This window comes from Mizuhopecten yessoensis, unplaced genomic scaffold, assembly GCF_002113885.1.
Source record: "Mizuhopecten yessoensis strain PY_sf001 unplaced genomic scaffold, ASM211388v2 scaffold5181, whole genome shotgun sequence".
NCBI lineage: Eukaryota > Metazoa > Mollusca > Bivalvia > Pectinida > Pectinidae > Mizuhopecten > Mizuhopecten yessoensis.
This window is the reverse complement of record NW_018405920.1, coordinates 140,253-156,046: the sequence shown is the minus strand read 5'-3', so window position 1 is coordinate 156,046 and position 15,794 is coordinate 140,253. Positions and strand designations below refer to the sequence as shown.

The 15,794-nt window shown below is 37.0% G+C and overlaps 1 protein-coding gene across 1 annotated transcript in view; it reads right to left on the bottom strand.

Annotated features, from left to right (window-relative positions):
• Positions 1-1,463: 1,463 nt before the first annotated feature.
• LOC110450326 (BRO1 domain-containing protein BROX-like) overlaps positions 1,464-15,794 on the bottom strand; it is a 28,159-nt gene continuing 13,828 nt past the window's right edge. Inside the window, exons 7-11 of the mRNA XM_021497798.1 lie at positions 15,705-15,790; positions 9,834-9,915; positions 8,744-8,894; positions 5,530-5,689; positions 1,464-4,707 (exon numbers count right to left, since the gene is read on the bottom strand). Coding sequence (XP_021353473.1) covers positions 4,600-4,707; positions 5,530-5,689; positions 8,744-8,894; positions 9,834-9,915; positions 15,705-15,790 — 587 coding nt within the window. The 3' untranslated portion in view covers positions 1,464-4,599. The remainder of the gene's footprint in view (positions 4,708-5,529; positions 5,690-8,743; positions 8,895-9,833; positions 9,916-15,704; positions 15,791-15,794) is intronic.

Genomic DNA, 15,794 nt, shown 5'->3' with positions numbered 1-15,794 from the left:
CAGTTAGTTATGTTGAAGTAACACATATGCATTCTCACAGGTGGTTATTCACAGCAGTTGTAGCATTGTTCTCATAGTATCAAACATGGCCGCCATCAAAACCAGGTCAGGGAAATTGATAATTTCACAAACTTCATTAATCAGGTGAACTTAAGCCGCAACAGGTGACACAATTTTGATAACATATATGATACAAGCGCATGATTTTTTTTCAGCATAAGCAGCATTTTTTTTTTAACAAAGGAAAATAACAAACTGATGAAAAGTTTTCAGCTTAATTTGACCACGGTTTGTCCGACCTACATTAACTTGGCGGATTTCATCGAAGAGAAGAAAGTGAAGACGGCAACCCTTTCGGAACGCCTAGTCTGACCTAAATCAACTTGGTTTATTTTCATCGAAAAGTGAAGACGCCGACCCTTTCGGAAAACCTTCTCATTTGGCGCACCAGGTTTATTATAGTTTTATTGTCTTTACAGCTTTTACTTTTATTCTGACCATCGTACATATGTACAAGTGAAACCCCAAAATAAACACACAACTTCCTCCCCAAATAAACAGGTCATATGCAAGAGGGTCTCCGAAATAGACACAACACTGACACTTAACATCGAACAAGTTGGCCGCCACAACAAACAACACATTCATCTCCAATAAACCAACAAGTGGGCCTCCACAACAAACAATTAATTCATCTCCAATAAACAGGATAAACCAACAAGTGGGCCTCCGCAACAAACAACACATTCATCTCAAATAAACAGGATAAACCAACAAATGGGCCTCCGCAACAAACAACACATTCATCTCCAATAAACAGGATAAACCAACAAGTGGGGCACTACAACAAACAACACATTCATCTCCAATAAACAGGATAAACCAACAAGTAGGCCTCCACAACAAACAACACATTCCTTTCAAATAAACAGGATAAACCAACAAGTGGGTCTCCACAACAAACCACACATTCATCTCCAATAAACAGGATAAACCAACAAGTGGGCCTCCACAACAAACAACACATTCATCTCCAATAAACAGGATAAACCAACAAGTGGGCCGCCACAACAAACAACACATTCATCTCCAATAAACAGGATAAACCAACAAGTTGGCCGCCACAACAAACAACACATTCCTCTCCAATAAACAGGATAAACCAACAAATGGGCCGCCACAACAAACAACACATTCATCTCCAATAAACAGGATAAACCAACAAGTTGGCCGCGACAACAAACAACACATTCCTCTCCAATAAACAGGATAAACCAACAAGTGGGCCTCCACAACAAACTCATTCATCTCCAAAAAACAGGATAAACCAACAAGTGGGCCGCCACAACGAACAACACATTCATCTCCAATAAACAGGATAAACCAACAAGTGGGCCTAAACCACTAAACAAATATCCATTAACTGGGATGAACCATGCCAATTTATAAAGATAACACAGATATAAGGTTCTTTATGTATTTATTTATTGATGATTCCGTTAATCAAAGATCCAATAGCATTTAATCATGAAATGTTGAAAGAAGTGAAGAAATATGTTTATACTAAAGCAAACACTTTTCTTATAGTTACTAGTTTTTTTGTTCAGTTTTGAACATGAATGAAAATCCAAAAACTGTTCTCATTTTCATTGCAATGGATATTTCTTAGACTTTCACCATGTTATAGGGTCAATGTACATAACATGGACCATGTAAGGGCATGTTCTGATTAGTGTGTGCACTAATAAGTGGAAATATTTGTAAGGTTTTAAACTGGTTCTATACACCCTATCAAAGTCTTCCCCCTGTAAAATCATAAAACTCCTAATCTTTTAATAGCAACACTTCAATGGATAAAATTTGAAGATACTATTATTTCAAAATGTTTAGCACTGGTCCTTCTAAAATAGTTTCCTGTCTTAATTTTAAAACTATAACATGTTGATGAAACTTAAACGATACCTACATCATCCAAGGAAGATTGCAATTCACTGTAATTATGTCGCTTTGACCTGAATCTGAAGTTCAAAGATCAAAGCAACCGTCCTAGATATCTTGATGAAATATGAAGATGAAACATGAAGTGTATCTGTTTCACCCACAGAAGTTGTGCAGTGCAATTCTAGATCAGAGGTAAAAAAAAAGTGATAATTTCCAATTTTAAGTCTTGTCCAGGCTGTAACTTTTAGCATGCACATTGGCTAATAAGAATGGAAAATAAAACATTCAGTGTGGGGCCTGTTAATACAGCCACCTTTGATCCCAGCTATAGTGACTGGATCTGCAGGACATAGAGAAAGGGTAATTGGTCCTCCAATATACTAGTAAGGTACATTATAGGATAATTTGTGGTGGTATGATTTTAACAACAAGGCTTGACTATGTAGAAGTATGTTCATAACAAAGAAATAAAGGTTTTCTCCTTACCACTCAGGAGAAGCACTATACATATAAGAAAGAAATACAGGTTTGCTCTTTATGAATCCCGAATAAATCATAACATAGAACTAAAGGATTGCTCCTTTCCTCTCCAGAACAGCACTACCGGTATGTACATCAGTACATCATAGCATAGAACTAAAGGATTGCTCCTTTCCTCTCCAGAACAGCACTACCGGTATGTACATCAGTACATCATAGCATAGAACTAAAGGATTGCTCCTTTCCTCTCCAGAACAGCACTACCGGTATGTACATCAGTACATCATAGCATAGAACTAAAGGATTGCTCCTTTCCTCTCCAGAACAGCACTACCGGTATGTACATCAGTACATCATAGCATAGAAATACCATACGTTTGTTCCTTACTACACCAAAACAGTACTAAGTATATATAACAAATAAAAAATGAATGTGTGCTCCTCAAGGCTCTGAAATCATCTTTTACACCTATTGTTTATTAAATATTTATTTCACTAACAAAGACATCAGACTATTTTAACAGTATGTACATGTATCTGATTTAAAGGAGGTTTACAAGACTTGAGAGCAGGTGTTACTGTACCTTGAACATTCTTCATAAGCTTCATTGAAACTTTAATAATTAATGGGTTATGTATTATTATATATAATACACTTCACTTACACCTATTACAAGTCAGATGAACTGTACAAAAACAATATTTACAACCATATAACGATGGAATATAATATCGTCTTACTGTAAATTATCAGTTTGCTATGTCATTAAACAAGCTTCTTGAATTTGAATTTTGTTTTAATATATACACAATTGAAAGATTAGGCGTGTAAATGGGATTTGTGTTTATATAAATACAAACTTTACTACAGTGTACATGTTAAGATTGTTCATAAGTTAAAACCACTTTGTCTTTGATCTGTTACATATTTACACACCAAATATTCATAAAATTAGGAAGCAACAAGCCATTCTATCAACATCTCCTTATTTCAATGTACAGGTCTTACATTATAAATTCTTAGAATATCCTTGGACAATCACACATAATATATGGCTTATTACAATATTTTGTGTAGAAAGTTTTTTCACTCTTTTGGTTAATAATTCATATAATTCTATTTTGGAAGAAATGTTTAAATATCAGGATATATACAATAGATGAAAGACAATGAAATTAGATCTACACTGTACATGTGTTTAACAATGACACAAATATCCTGTGTATGTCATGTCTTTGCAATGAGCCTGACAGGCTGCACTTTGATACGCGACACAATATATTCTATTTAACAGGATCAACACAGTAAAACAGGGTTATATAAGGTAGTGTCATTGTTATTACATTTATGTTTGTGGCAATAGTTCTCAATAGCTAAATGTTACTCTAATAAATGCCAATTATGCAATGGTAAATAAACCTTGTTTCTAGTATCGTGCATAAATATAGATAAAAATGCACATTACATTTCATATATAGAGTATATCTGTTTCATTTTAACACTTTATAGTATGAATTCTTCAATAAATACAAGGACTATTATACATAAGAATCATGAATATCATACATATACAATCCATCTACTCAATAGTATCTTCATAAAGTAAAACAGGTTAAGAACAAAGGTCTATTTTCCAATTATAAAAGCTATCAATATATCAATATAAAGGGAAATCCATGAAGATGTTTTAGTGAAAAACAATTAAATTTGAATATTGCAAACTGTGATTCTTCTGTTATCTAGAAAAGGTCACACAATAAAGAGTTCAACTTGTGTGAAGTAGGAGCGTTCTCAACAGACTTAAAACAGCCTGGTAATCTAACAGTGTAACAAGCATCATTTCAGTCTAACGGTATGAAAACAAATACTTCCATTTTCTGTTCACACAAATAAATGAAAACTCAGTCAATCTGCCAAGGTGTATGAAAACATATCCTAGCTCTATCTGTCCGCCCTGGTAAATATGTAATATGTCAAAAATCTAAGTAAGTTAATGATCATCAATCATTAGGCAGATCATAAAATACACCACATCTCTGTTGTTAGAGACCAGGCTTAGCTCTCTCCATTCCTTGATATACCAGCACTTGTCCGTGGTTCCTGTCTAGCCTACATACTACAGAGAATGTTCCGTCTACATGCTGTAGACAAGGTAACAAAGGTCTAAACACACAGGCTTATGACACTACACAACCGCTGAAGTTGCCAGGGTCCTTCTCTGACATGGGTGTTTCCTTCTCCTTTACCGGGGGGAGGTCCTCGGGCTTCTTACTCTTGTCTTTGTTCTGAATTACACATGTGTTATTGAAATCTATTACTCACATGGATATAGAAGCAATCAATTGGAAAATATGCTCATTAATTATAATACTGCAAACCCTTTCTTTATAAATCGTTTGTTTCTAGGGGGTAGGGCGTGTGGATTAAGCACACACTCCATTTCATCAACACTCAAGTCCCATTTGCCCAATAATGCTCCTAAACAAATTAAGGTAAAATGCCTTCATTGAGCGAGATTTTTTTAAAGATTTTGAATATTTACATTAATTTCCTTTATAGGCCCCACCCTTCTACCCGGGTAAAAAATAAAACCCTTTGGCCAAACAATGCTCAAGACCAAAGTAAGTCAAAATGTATTAAGCTGTTCAAAGCTATCAGGTATTAATGAGCATACGTTAAGTTTAAGTACAGACAACTGATGGCAGACTCCGAGCCTCAGCATTAGCTCACGTTGCTCACAGGTGAACCAAAAAGTGCCTCCCTGACTGTTCCTGCTAAATAGTAATATCTGCAATAACCTCTCCAATGAATGAATATGGTGATACAAATAGTAATGTCCGTTTAATGCAAACCTTCCCAAGGATTTATATGCGTGTCATGTGTGTGATATGAAAACCCTATGGATGATGCCAGTAAAGACATGTTTGGACAATTAAACAGTTTCTGCTGACAGTATACAACTCATATTATCTTCTGGCAGCAACATACAGGATTAGGCATTTTGCTAAAATTAATGATTTCTTGTAGCAAAAGGGTCAATTATATTACATATGTAGGATGAAAATTTATTTTTGCAAATACATATGACAAATACTACCCAATCTTACATCATCAGGTCTTGGTGCCATTTTTGCGTTCATTTTGTCATAGACATCCTTTGTCCAGAGAGGGTTGATAGTAGGAAAAGCAAACACCTCTGGGGCCACCAGACCGTAGGTGGCCTTCAACTCCAGCACTGGTTCGTCAAACGGAACCTTCTGATGGTAGCTGTCAAATTAACAAATTTACATTTTTTAGTTCAAAGTTCATGAACATTAATTCATTTCTGATAAAAACAACAGAATTTTTCACAAACCCAACCTTGCCCTAGAATTTCACTGCTGAGCAACTTTCAATCATAAGTGAGAATTACAAATACTGCACCAATTATTTGGTTATACAACATCTCTGTATTATCTCTTTTTAGGGTTTGCTGGAATAGCCAAAATTATTTTAACATTATGTTTTTGTCAGTTTTTTAAATGTTATAAAAGAAACACAGCATAAACCTAAGGATTAAAATGAATGTATTGTGCAGTAAAACATCTTTGAAAATATGTTGTAAGCATTGTTTCATACCATCATAATTGTTACGAACATGCATTTCAATCCTCAATGTTAGGTATTGTTTTTTTTCATTTTCTTAGTAATGGAGCCCACTTTCGTAAAACTAAAAACAAATGTTAACATCGCTGACCCTGACTAGTTTCTAAAAGTCTGATGCAATTGTTTTCTCACTTAAGGATCCCCGTCCCAGCCAGAGCAAAACACTAAAGAATTCCACTGTCGTTTTTCAGTGTTAGGTCACCTGCCCCAGATTACCATTTCGACAATGTTGTTATCTTCCCTTGAATAGATTTCGTTTGAATAACGTTTCAACTACAGAGTTGTGTCCCTTGCGTTGAAAATCTCCAATCTTGAAAGTGTGGGCAAAAAAAGCTGTCGTAACGATGTAAACAACGTTGTGGCAGTGATGGCCGACATGCAAGCCGACGTAAAATTGGCCGTTTTAAATGTAAACTGAACGCATTAACTGACAGTGATAACAACAACGATGTCCAATATCAACTGCTAGACCACGACTATGCGACGAAACAAAGTGACACTCGTTCACACATTGAAGAGATGCTGACAACTGAGGCCCCTACTACTGACAATTTTACTGATGAGCCGACACCGACGTCCGATGAGGGTCCCTCCAGTACAAGTGATCACAAATACGCCAATAACTTTTTAACCTGGTCGCAGGGTAGACGAGTGGTTGAACTCACAGTGTTATCTGAATACCTCGACCAGAAAGGTTGTAAGGAATGCGGTACTAGGCTACAGTTGTGCAATACCCAACAGGAAAGACATTTTGGCCTGGTAAGTATTTAATACATACAAGTAAGATCATAATAGTCTCGATTATATTCTATATTTGTTATTACATGTATATGCCCATTTTTTTTTATATTACAACAATGTTATTTTTACAATGTGATATTTTTAAATTACAAAATCATATGTTGTTATTTGTACATAATGTAAAAAATTATTATTGTTGTATAGTGTGATATTTGTTAAACCACAATATATGTTGTTATCTGTACATAATGTGAAAGTTTATTATTGTTTTGTTCAGAATGTAAAAGTTGATTATTGTTGTATATAGTTTGATTTTTTATATCACAACATAGCAATTATTATTATTATTCATACACAATGTGAAATTTGTTTTATATTGGATATTACATTTGAAGTATTTTTAATGGTTGGTAATGCCTACTGTATTATATTTGCATATAAAAAGTGCTATATTGTATGTTGTAAATTGTATATATGACTTTTTGGGATTAAGAATTATTATTGGGTACAAATGTAAGAGTTGTCTCTCTTTTTTTGTTTAGTTTTCTGTATCTTTATAATTTTTTGTATAATAAGTAAGTCCGCAAGATATTTATTTCTTGTCACCTATATTTTCTTTCCTAAACGTGTTGCATTGGCACTCAGAATTTTATTGATTCATTTAATTGGCATTTTTGTTTGTTTTAGTACTATTATTAGAAAATTAATGGTTTTTTTTGTGTTTTGTTCATCAATATTGACATTGTTATTATTTTTTATGTGTTATATTTCTAACAAGAGGCCCAATGGGCCTGCATCGCTCACCTGGTATTAATCTCACAATTGCAACCTTAAAAGAGGACTAAAATAAAGCCACAGGCAAAATATAAGCGTCTTGACTTAAAGTTTAAAGTAATTCAGAAAAAAATGGGCAAAGGTCATTCATTTGAACAAACTTGGTAGCCCTTCATCCTAGCATGTTACTGGCCAAATATCATCACCCTAGGCCTCTTGGTTATTCAAAAGAAGTCGTTTAAAGGTTTTAAAGATATTTGACTCCAGTGACCTTGGATATAAATCAAGGTCATTTATTTGAACAAACTTAGTAGCCCTTCATCCCAGCATGTTACGAGCCAAATATCATCACCCTAGGCCTCTCGGTTATTCAGAAGAAGTCGTTTAAAGGTTTTTACATATTTGACCCCCGTGACCTTGAAAATAAATCAAGGTCATTTATTTGAACAATTTGGTAGCCCTTCATTTCAGCATGGTACTGGCCAACTATCATCACACTAGGCCTCTTGGTTATTCAAAAGAAGTCGTTTAAAGGTTTAAAACACATTTGACCCCAGTGACCTTGAATATAAGTCAAGGTCATTTATTTGACCAACTTGGTAGCCCTTCATTTCCGCATGGTACTGGCTAACTATCATCACACTAGGCCTCTTGGTTATTCAGAAGAAGTCGTTTAAAGGATTTTACATATTTGACCCCTGTGTCCTTGAAAATGGTTGAAGTTCATTTATTTGAACAAACTTGGTAGCACTCTATCCCACCATGCTTCTGGCCAAATATCATTACCCTAGCCCTTTTGGTTACTGAGAAGAAGTTGTTTAAAGTAAAAAGTTGGCGACGGACGGACGACGGACAACGCACCTTGCCATAAGCTCACTTGGCCCTTTGGGCCAGGTGAGCTAATAAACCATTGTTGCACTAAATAAAATGAATATTGTTTCATTTTGTTCAATTGAAAAAAAAAATGAAAAAAAAATGAAATTTCATAATTTCCAAAAATATCTGAAGAAACTCCTGCAAAGTATGGGTTATTAGTCAGAAATTATTTGATTATGCAATAGCGATACCGTAGAAAAAAACCAATGCCTCATTACATTTTTAGGCAGAGGGACGGGGATCCTAAATCTAGTCTATTGTAAATGCTGATTTGGAGCAACTCACATCAATCCATTTTCTCTGTCACATTTTTCTAATATTCGTTTCAGCACAGGTTCTGCTTTTCGAAAGAATAAATGATTGGCTGGTCGGGCAAATGTTCCTAATCCTTTAGCCGATGTATACTCTTTACACTGTTTTTCTGCTCGTTCATACACTGTAAACAAAAACATGTGACATTCAGCTTTTATTTAACTAGTGACACACAATGATCGTACACATGATACATTTACAAAATCAAGGCTTGTCCCAACAAATAATAGTACACATGGTACATTTACAAAATCAAGGCTTGTCCTAACAAATAATAGTACATATGGTACATTTACAAAATGAGGTAAGTTTAGGATAGATCAAGGTACTGGTGACACAACCTTTTACTTCCTTCCTAGTTTAACCTCACAGTATCCATATCTTTTGACCTTTTTAAAGTTTTCATTGATATTTAACTGGGACATGACACTTACATTAAACTAGGACATACACATTAAATTCGGACATGACACTTAAATGGAATTGGGACTTGACACATTAAACTTGGACTTGGAACTTTAAAACTGTTCTGTCTTAGCCAACCAGAGGGCATAGCAGTCATCTTGAATCACAAAATTTAAATTCTGCACTTAATACCTACATTTCTCTTCCACATAAGTGCTAAGATATTTTCATTTTACTGTCTTCTGGTCTTGTAACTAGCCACATATTTCACCCTCACCTCAAGTTGTTACTTCACTCCCTCCTGATTTTATGACTGGACCCTTCCATTTCACTCCTTCCTGAATTTGTGACTGAACACTTACATTTCACTCCTTCCTGAATTTGTGACTGAACACTTACATTTCACTCCTTCCTGAATTTGTGACTGAACACTTACATTTCACTCCTTCCTGAATTTGTGACTGAACACTTACATTTCACTCCTTCCTGAATTTGTGACTGAACACTTACATTTCACTCCTTCCTGAATTTGTGACTGAACACTTACATTTCACTCCTTCCTGAATTTGTGACTGAACACTTACATTTCACTCCTTCCTGAATTTGTGACTGAACACTTACATTTCACTCCTTCCTGAATTTGTGACTGAACACTTACATTTCACTCCCTCCTGAAGTCCTCTTATTGCTTCTCCACACTTGTCTTGTGCTAGAAGTGTCTCTCCATTGTAACAATGAGCCTAAAATGAATACTGATAACTACAGCCTCCATTTTTATTGTAGCAGGTGACATATCAGGTAATCATAATTTTCTATGGTAAATTCAGCTTTGGATTCAGATAAAGACATTAATACAATTGTCCCTGCTCCTGCTTCAATGGAAATTGACCTGAAGGTAAAGTCTAACCAAAATTTAGCTGAAAGCAAAAACCAAAGTAAAGCTAACAAGAGATCCCAGAGGGATCTTGGCGCCCACCATTGTACCATCTTCATTAGTTCTTTGTCAGTTCAATCTTTTTTTCTTCTTTCCTCTTATTTGTTTGATCGAGTCATGTTAACAGTTAATGCACCTTGAGGTAACTTTTGATCTAAACTTAATACTGATGTGTATGAAAGCCAACCTTCAAAGTGAGTTTATCATTTCACATATTTACTAGTACAGTACTAATGTGAAGGAAATAGAATTAATCACTGCAATATGAGAAAGATCTGTTTAGTTCTTCCTTTAGCCATTTTGTTTTTATGATCAGTCTCAAAATATAACATGCACAATGAGGGATCAAGGGGAACCAACATATCAAATTTGAGAAATATCCCTCATGCCCAAATAATTTTGGGAAGAAATATTTCCACAACATTTAACACAATGCTTCAGCACATTTAAATTACATATATATAACATGACAATGTTTGTAATATGTAAATCAGAATAAAACATATTTTTAATTCTTAAACCCTAGTTAAAACCTGATATGATCCACTCACACAAAACCGCACCTCAAAGAAGACAACCTGGCAGTATTTATATAGAAATTATAAATCCTGGACAGTTCGATTCAAATCGAAGTAATGACACCTGAAAAATGTACTGCCCCCAGTTAATGTGGAAGGGACTATATTTTCTTTTATTCATTAATTTTTCGACAGCCGCCCAAACTATTTTTGTTGGGCCAGTGACTACCTCACTTTTGACAACTTTTGGTCTCTCTTGAGCAAGACTTTAACTGCCATTGGCGAGCAGGCGACCGTCCATTTCAGGCACTGCTGCACAACAAGGGAACAAGGGGAACCTACATATAAAATTTGAGAAAGATCCTTCTGGTACTTCCCGAGTTAGCGATAACAAACCTTCACTATCAAAATCCAAGAGGGCTACCTGTCAGCCATGGTTTATCTGATCAGTCTCAAAAGCTACCCAGCACAGCTAGGGACCAATGGAAACCTACATATAACATTTGAGAAAGATCCCTCTGGTACTTCCGGAGAAATAGTGATAACAAACCTTCACTATCAAAATCCAAGATGGCTGCCTGTCGGCCATGTTGTTTATTCGATCAGTCTCAAAAGTTGTACTGCACAGCTAAGGACCAAGGGGAACCTACATATAACATTTGAGAAAGATCCCTCTGGTACTTCTTGAAAAATACCGATAACAAGAATTGTTTAAGGACGGATGTCGGACAACCGACGGCGGGTGATTTGAATAGCCCACCATCAGATGATGTTGGGCTAAAAATATAGGTCACAATGACCAACATTTGATATAATGGTGTAGTCATTTCCAACTCTATCTACAAGTTTAGTGTGATGACATAATTAGAGTAATGCTGGTAAATCAACCAACGATGTGTACTGACAGATGTGTACTACCAGGTGTGTACTGACAGATGTGTACCACCAGATGTGTACTGACAGAGGTGTACTACAAGATGTGTACCACCAGATGTGTACTGACAGAGGTGTACTACCAGATGTGTACTACCAGATGTGTTCTGACAGAGGTGTACTACCAGATGTGTTCTGACAGAGGTGTACTACTAGATGTGTACTACTAGATGTGTACTACCAGAATTGTACTACCAGATGTGTACTGACAGAGGTGTACTACCAGATGTGTACTACCAGATGTGTTCTGACAGAGGTGTACTACCAGATGTGTTGTGACAGAGGTGTACTACCAGATGTGTACTACCAAAGGTATACTGACAGAGGTGTACTACCAGATGTGTTCTGACAGAGGTGTACTACCAGAGGTGTACTACTAGATGTGTACTACCTGATGTGTACTGACAGAGGTGTACTACTAGATGTGTACCACCAGATGTGTACTGACAGAGGTGTACTACCAGATGTGTTCTACCAGATGTGTTCTGACAGAGGTGTACTACACATCTGGTAGTACACATCTGTCACTACACGTCTGTCAGTACACATCAGGTAGTACACATCTACACATCTGGTAGTTCACATATGTCAGTACACGCCTGGTAGTACTCCTCTGTCAGTACACCTCTGTCATTACACATCTGGTGGTACACATCTAGTAGCACACCTCTGTCAGAATACCTTTGGTAGTATACATCTGGTAGTACAGATATGTCAGTACACTCCTGGTAGTACTCATCTGTCAGCACACATCTGGTAGTAAACCTCTGTCAGAACAAATCTGGTAGTACACATATGTCAGAACACATCTGGTAATACACATCTAGTAGTACACCTCTGCCAGTACAACTCTGGTAGTACTCCTCTGTCAGTACACACCTGGTAGTATACATCTGTCAGTACACACCTGGTAGTACACATATGGTAGTACATCTTTGTCAGTATACCTCTGGTAGTACATCTCTGTCAGTACACATCAGGTAGTACACATCTAATAGTACACATCTGGTATTACATCTTTGTCAGTACACCTCTGGTGGTACACATCTTGTAGTAGTACACCTCTGTTTGTTTCACTCTGGTAGTCCACCTCTGTCAGAACACATGTGGTAGTACACCTCTCTCAGTACAACTCTGGTAGTACACCTATGTCAGTACACATCTGATCTGGTAGTACACCCGTCAGAACACATCTGGTGGTACAAATATGTCAGTACACACCTGTTCGTACACATCTGTCAGCACACATCTGTGTCAGTACACACCTGGAAGTACACATATGTCAGTACTCATCTGGTGGTACACATCTATTAGTACACATCTTGTATTACACCTGTCAGAACACATCTGCTAGTACACCTCTGGTGGTACACATCTAGTAGTACACATCTCAGGTAGTACACATTACACATCTGGTAGTTCACATATGTCAGTACACCCCTGGTAGTACACCTCTGTAAGAACACATCTGGTAATACACATCTAGTAGTACACATCTCAGGTAGTACACATCTGATAGTACACATCTAGTTGTACACCTCTGGTAGTAAACATCTGTCGCTACACATCTGGTAGTTCACCTCTGTCAGTACCCCTCTGGTAGTACACTCTGTCAGAACACATCCGGTAGTACACATCTGCTAGTACACATCTAGTAGGACACCTCTGTCAGTACATATCTGGCAGTACACATCTGGTCGTACACATATGTCAGTACACCCCTGGTAGTACACCTCAGTCAGTACACATCTGATCTGGTAGTACACCCGTCAGAACACATCTGGTGGTACACATCGTTTATCACACCTCTGTCAGTACCCATCTGGTAGTACACCTATGTCAGTATACCTTTGGTAGTATACATCTGGTAGTACAAATCTGTCAGTACACATCAGGTAGTACACATCTGTCAGGACACATCTGGTAGTAAACCTCTGTCAGAACATGGTAGTACACATCTAATTTTGTCAGTACACATCTTACACCTCTGTCAGTTCACATCTGGTAGTACCCCTCTGTCAGAACACAGCTGGTAGTACACCTCAGTCAGTACACATCTGTGTAGTACACCTCTGTACGTACACATCTGGTAGTACCAGATGTGTACTGTCAGAGGTGTACTACCCGAGGTGTACTACCAGATGTGTACTGACAGAGGTGTACTACCAGAGTTGTACTGACAGAGGTGTACTACCAGATGTGTACTGACAAAGATGTACTACCAGATGTGTTCTGACAGGTGTACTACCAGATGTGTACAGACAAAGATGTACTACCAGATGTGTTCTGACAGGTGTACTACCAGATGTGACTACCAGATGTGTACTACAAGATGTGTACTGACAAAGGTGTACTACCAGATGTGTACGGACAGAGGTGTACTACCAGATGGGTTCTGACAGAGGTGTACTACTAGACGTGTACTACCAGATGTGTACTGACAAAGGTGTACTACCAGATGTGTACTACCAGATGTCTTCTGACAGAGGAGTACTACCAGATGTGTACCACCAGATATGTACTGACAGAGGTGTACTACCACGTGTACTACCACAGATGTGTACTACCAGATGTGTTCTGACAGACGTGTACTTCCAGAGGTGTACTACTAGATGTGTTCTGACAGATTTGTACTACCTGATGTGTACTGACAGAGGTGTACTACTAGATGTGTTCTGACAGATGTGTACTACCTGATGTGTACTGACAGAGGTGTACTATTAGAGGTGTACTGACAGAGGTGTACTACCAGAGGTGTACTACCAGAAGTGTACTACCAGATGTGGAGCGACAGATGTTTACTACCAGATGTGTACTACTAGATGTGTTCTGACAGATTTGTACTACCTGATGTGTACTGACAGAGGCGTACTACTAGATGTGTTCTGACAGAGGTGTACTACCAGCTGTGTTCTGACAGACGTGTACTCCCAGAGGTGTACTACTAGATGTGTTCTGACAGCTGTGTACTACCTGATGTGTACTGACAGAGATGTACTACCAGAGGTGTACTACCAGAGGTATACTGACAGATGTGTACTGACAGAGGTGTACTACCAGATGTGTAGCTACAGATTTGTACTGACAGATGTTTACTACCAGATGTGTACTGACAGATGTGTACTACCAGATGTGTAGCGACAGATGTGTACTGACAGACATGTAGGGACAGATGTGTACTGACAGATGTGTACTACCAGATGTGTACTGACAGATGGAAATAGCAAATAATTGTCTCCTCACCTAGGTTGCAGAAGTTTAAATATTACACAGTGGTATTAGATTTACAATATAAAGCCAACCATAAGAACAAGAAACCTTCAGTTGTCACATGACTGAAGTTCAATACTGTAATCACCAGACTGAGGCTTGATAACCAGCTGGTCACATGACTGAGGTTAATGTTTTGTGATTGATTGAAATCAATCACTGACTGACGACAGCAGTATCCTATCCCATCTCTAAACATGGAATATATATTGTAATGTTGATATATAAGATATACCTAAAATGAAAACAACATATATTACTTAATTTTGATAAAGGTTTTGATGGTCTGGTTAATCAGTATATTTTCTGTACACAGTATTTTGTTTCGCATATCCTCACATTACTGTTAAGTGTTGCCTCTCCCTCTCCTCAAGCAATTATCATGACTTTCAATCTGTTGGTATATAAAGTCTAGTTTGGGTCACCTGATAAAAGCTCTTAACAATTGAAAAGTATACAAAAAGAAAAGTAACTCTTTAAGGTAACAAGGGAAATAACTTTCCATTGTTCCTTTAAAATTCTTCTCTGGATTAAGTTTTGTAAAGTCTTCACACAGCTTTTAGTCTACCATGATAAATCAATGCATACCAGGTATTACCAATCATTATCTTGTCAACAGTTTCGTTCGGAATGAATATTCCCACAACACACTATGGCACATGTTCTAAGGGAGGTACTAAGGTACATGTACTCATTTTCAGTTGTTTGACAACATTATGAATATTGAGGAATATAGGACTTTATCAATACTGTAGAAAGCAAACAGCTGGGTGAAATATTGTCTTTTTTAATGCCATCTCCATTTTTTCTGCAAAATTTTTTTTCATTTTTTTTTTTATAAATATCTCTAAATATACAAAACCTGTCAACTTACATATGATGTGTAGAAACTACATTTAAGCTGACAGTACTTCCGCCACTTCAGTACCACTTTGTCATCTAAACTGTTTAAAGCATCATCTAA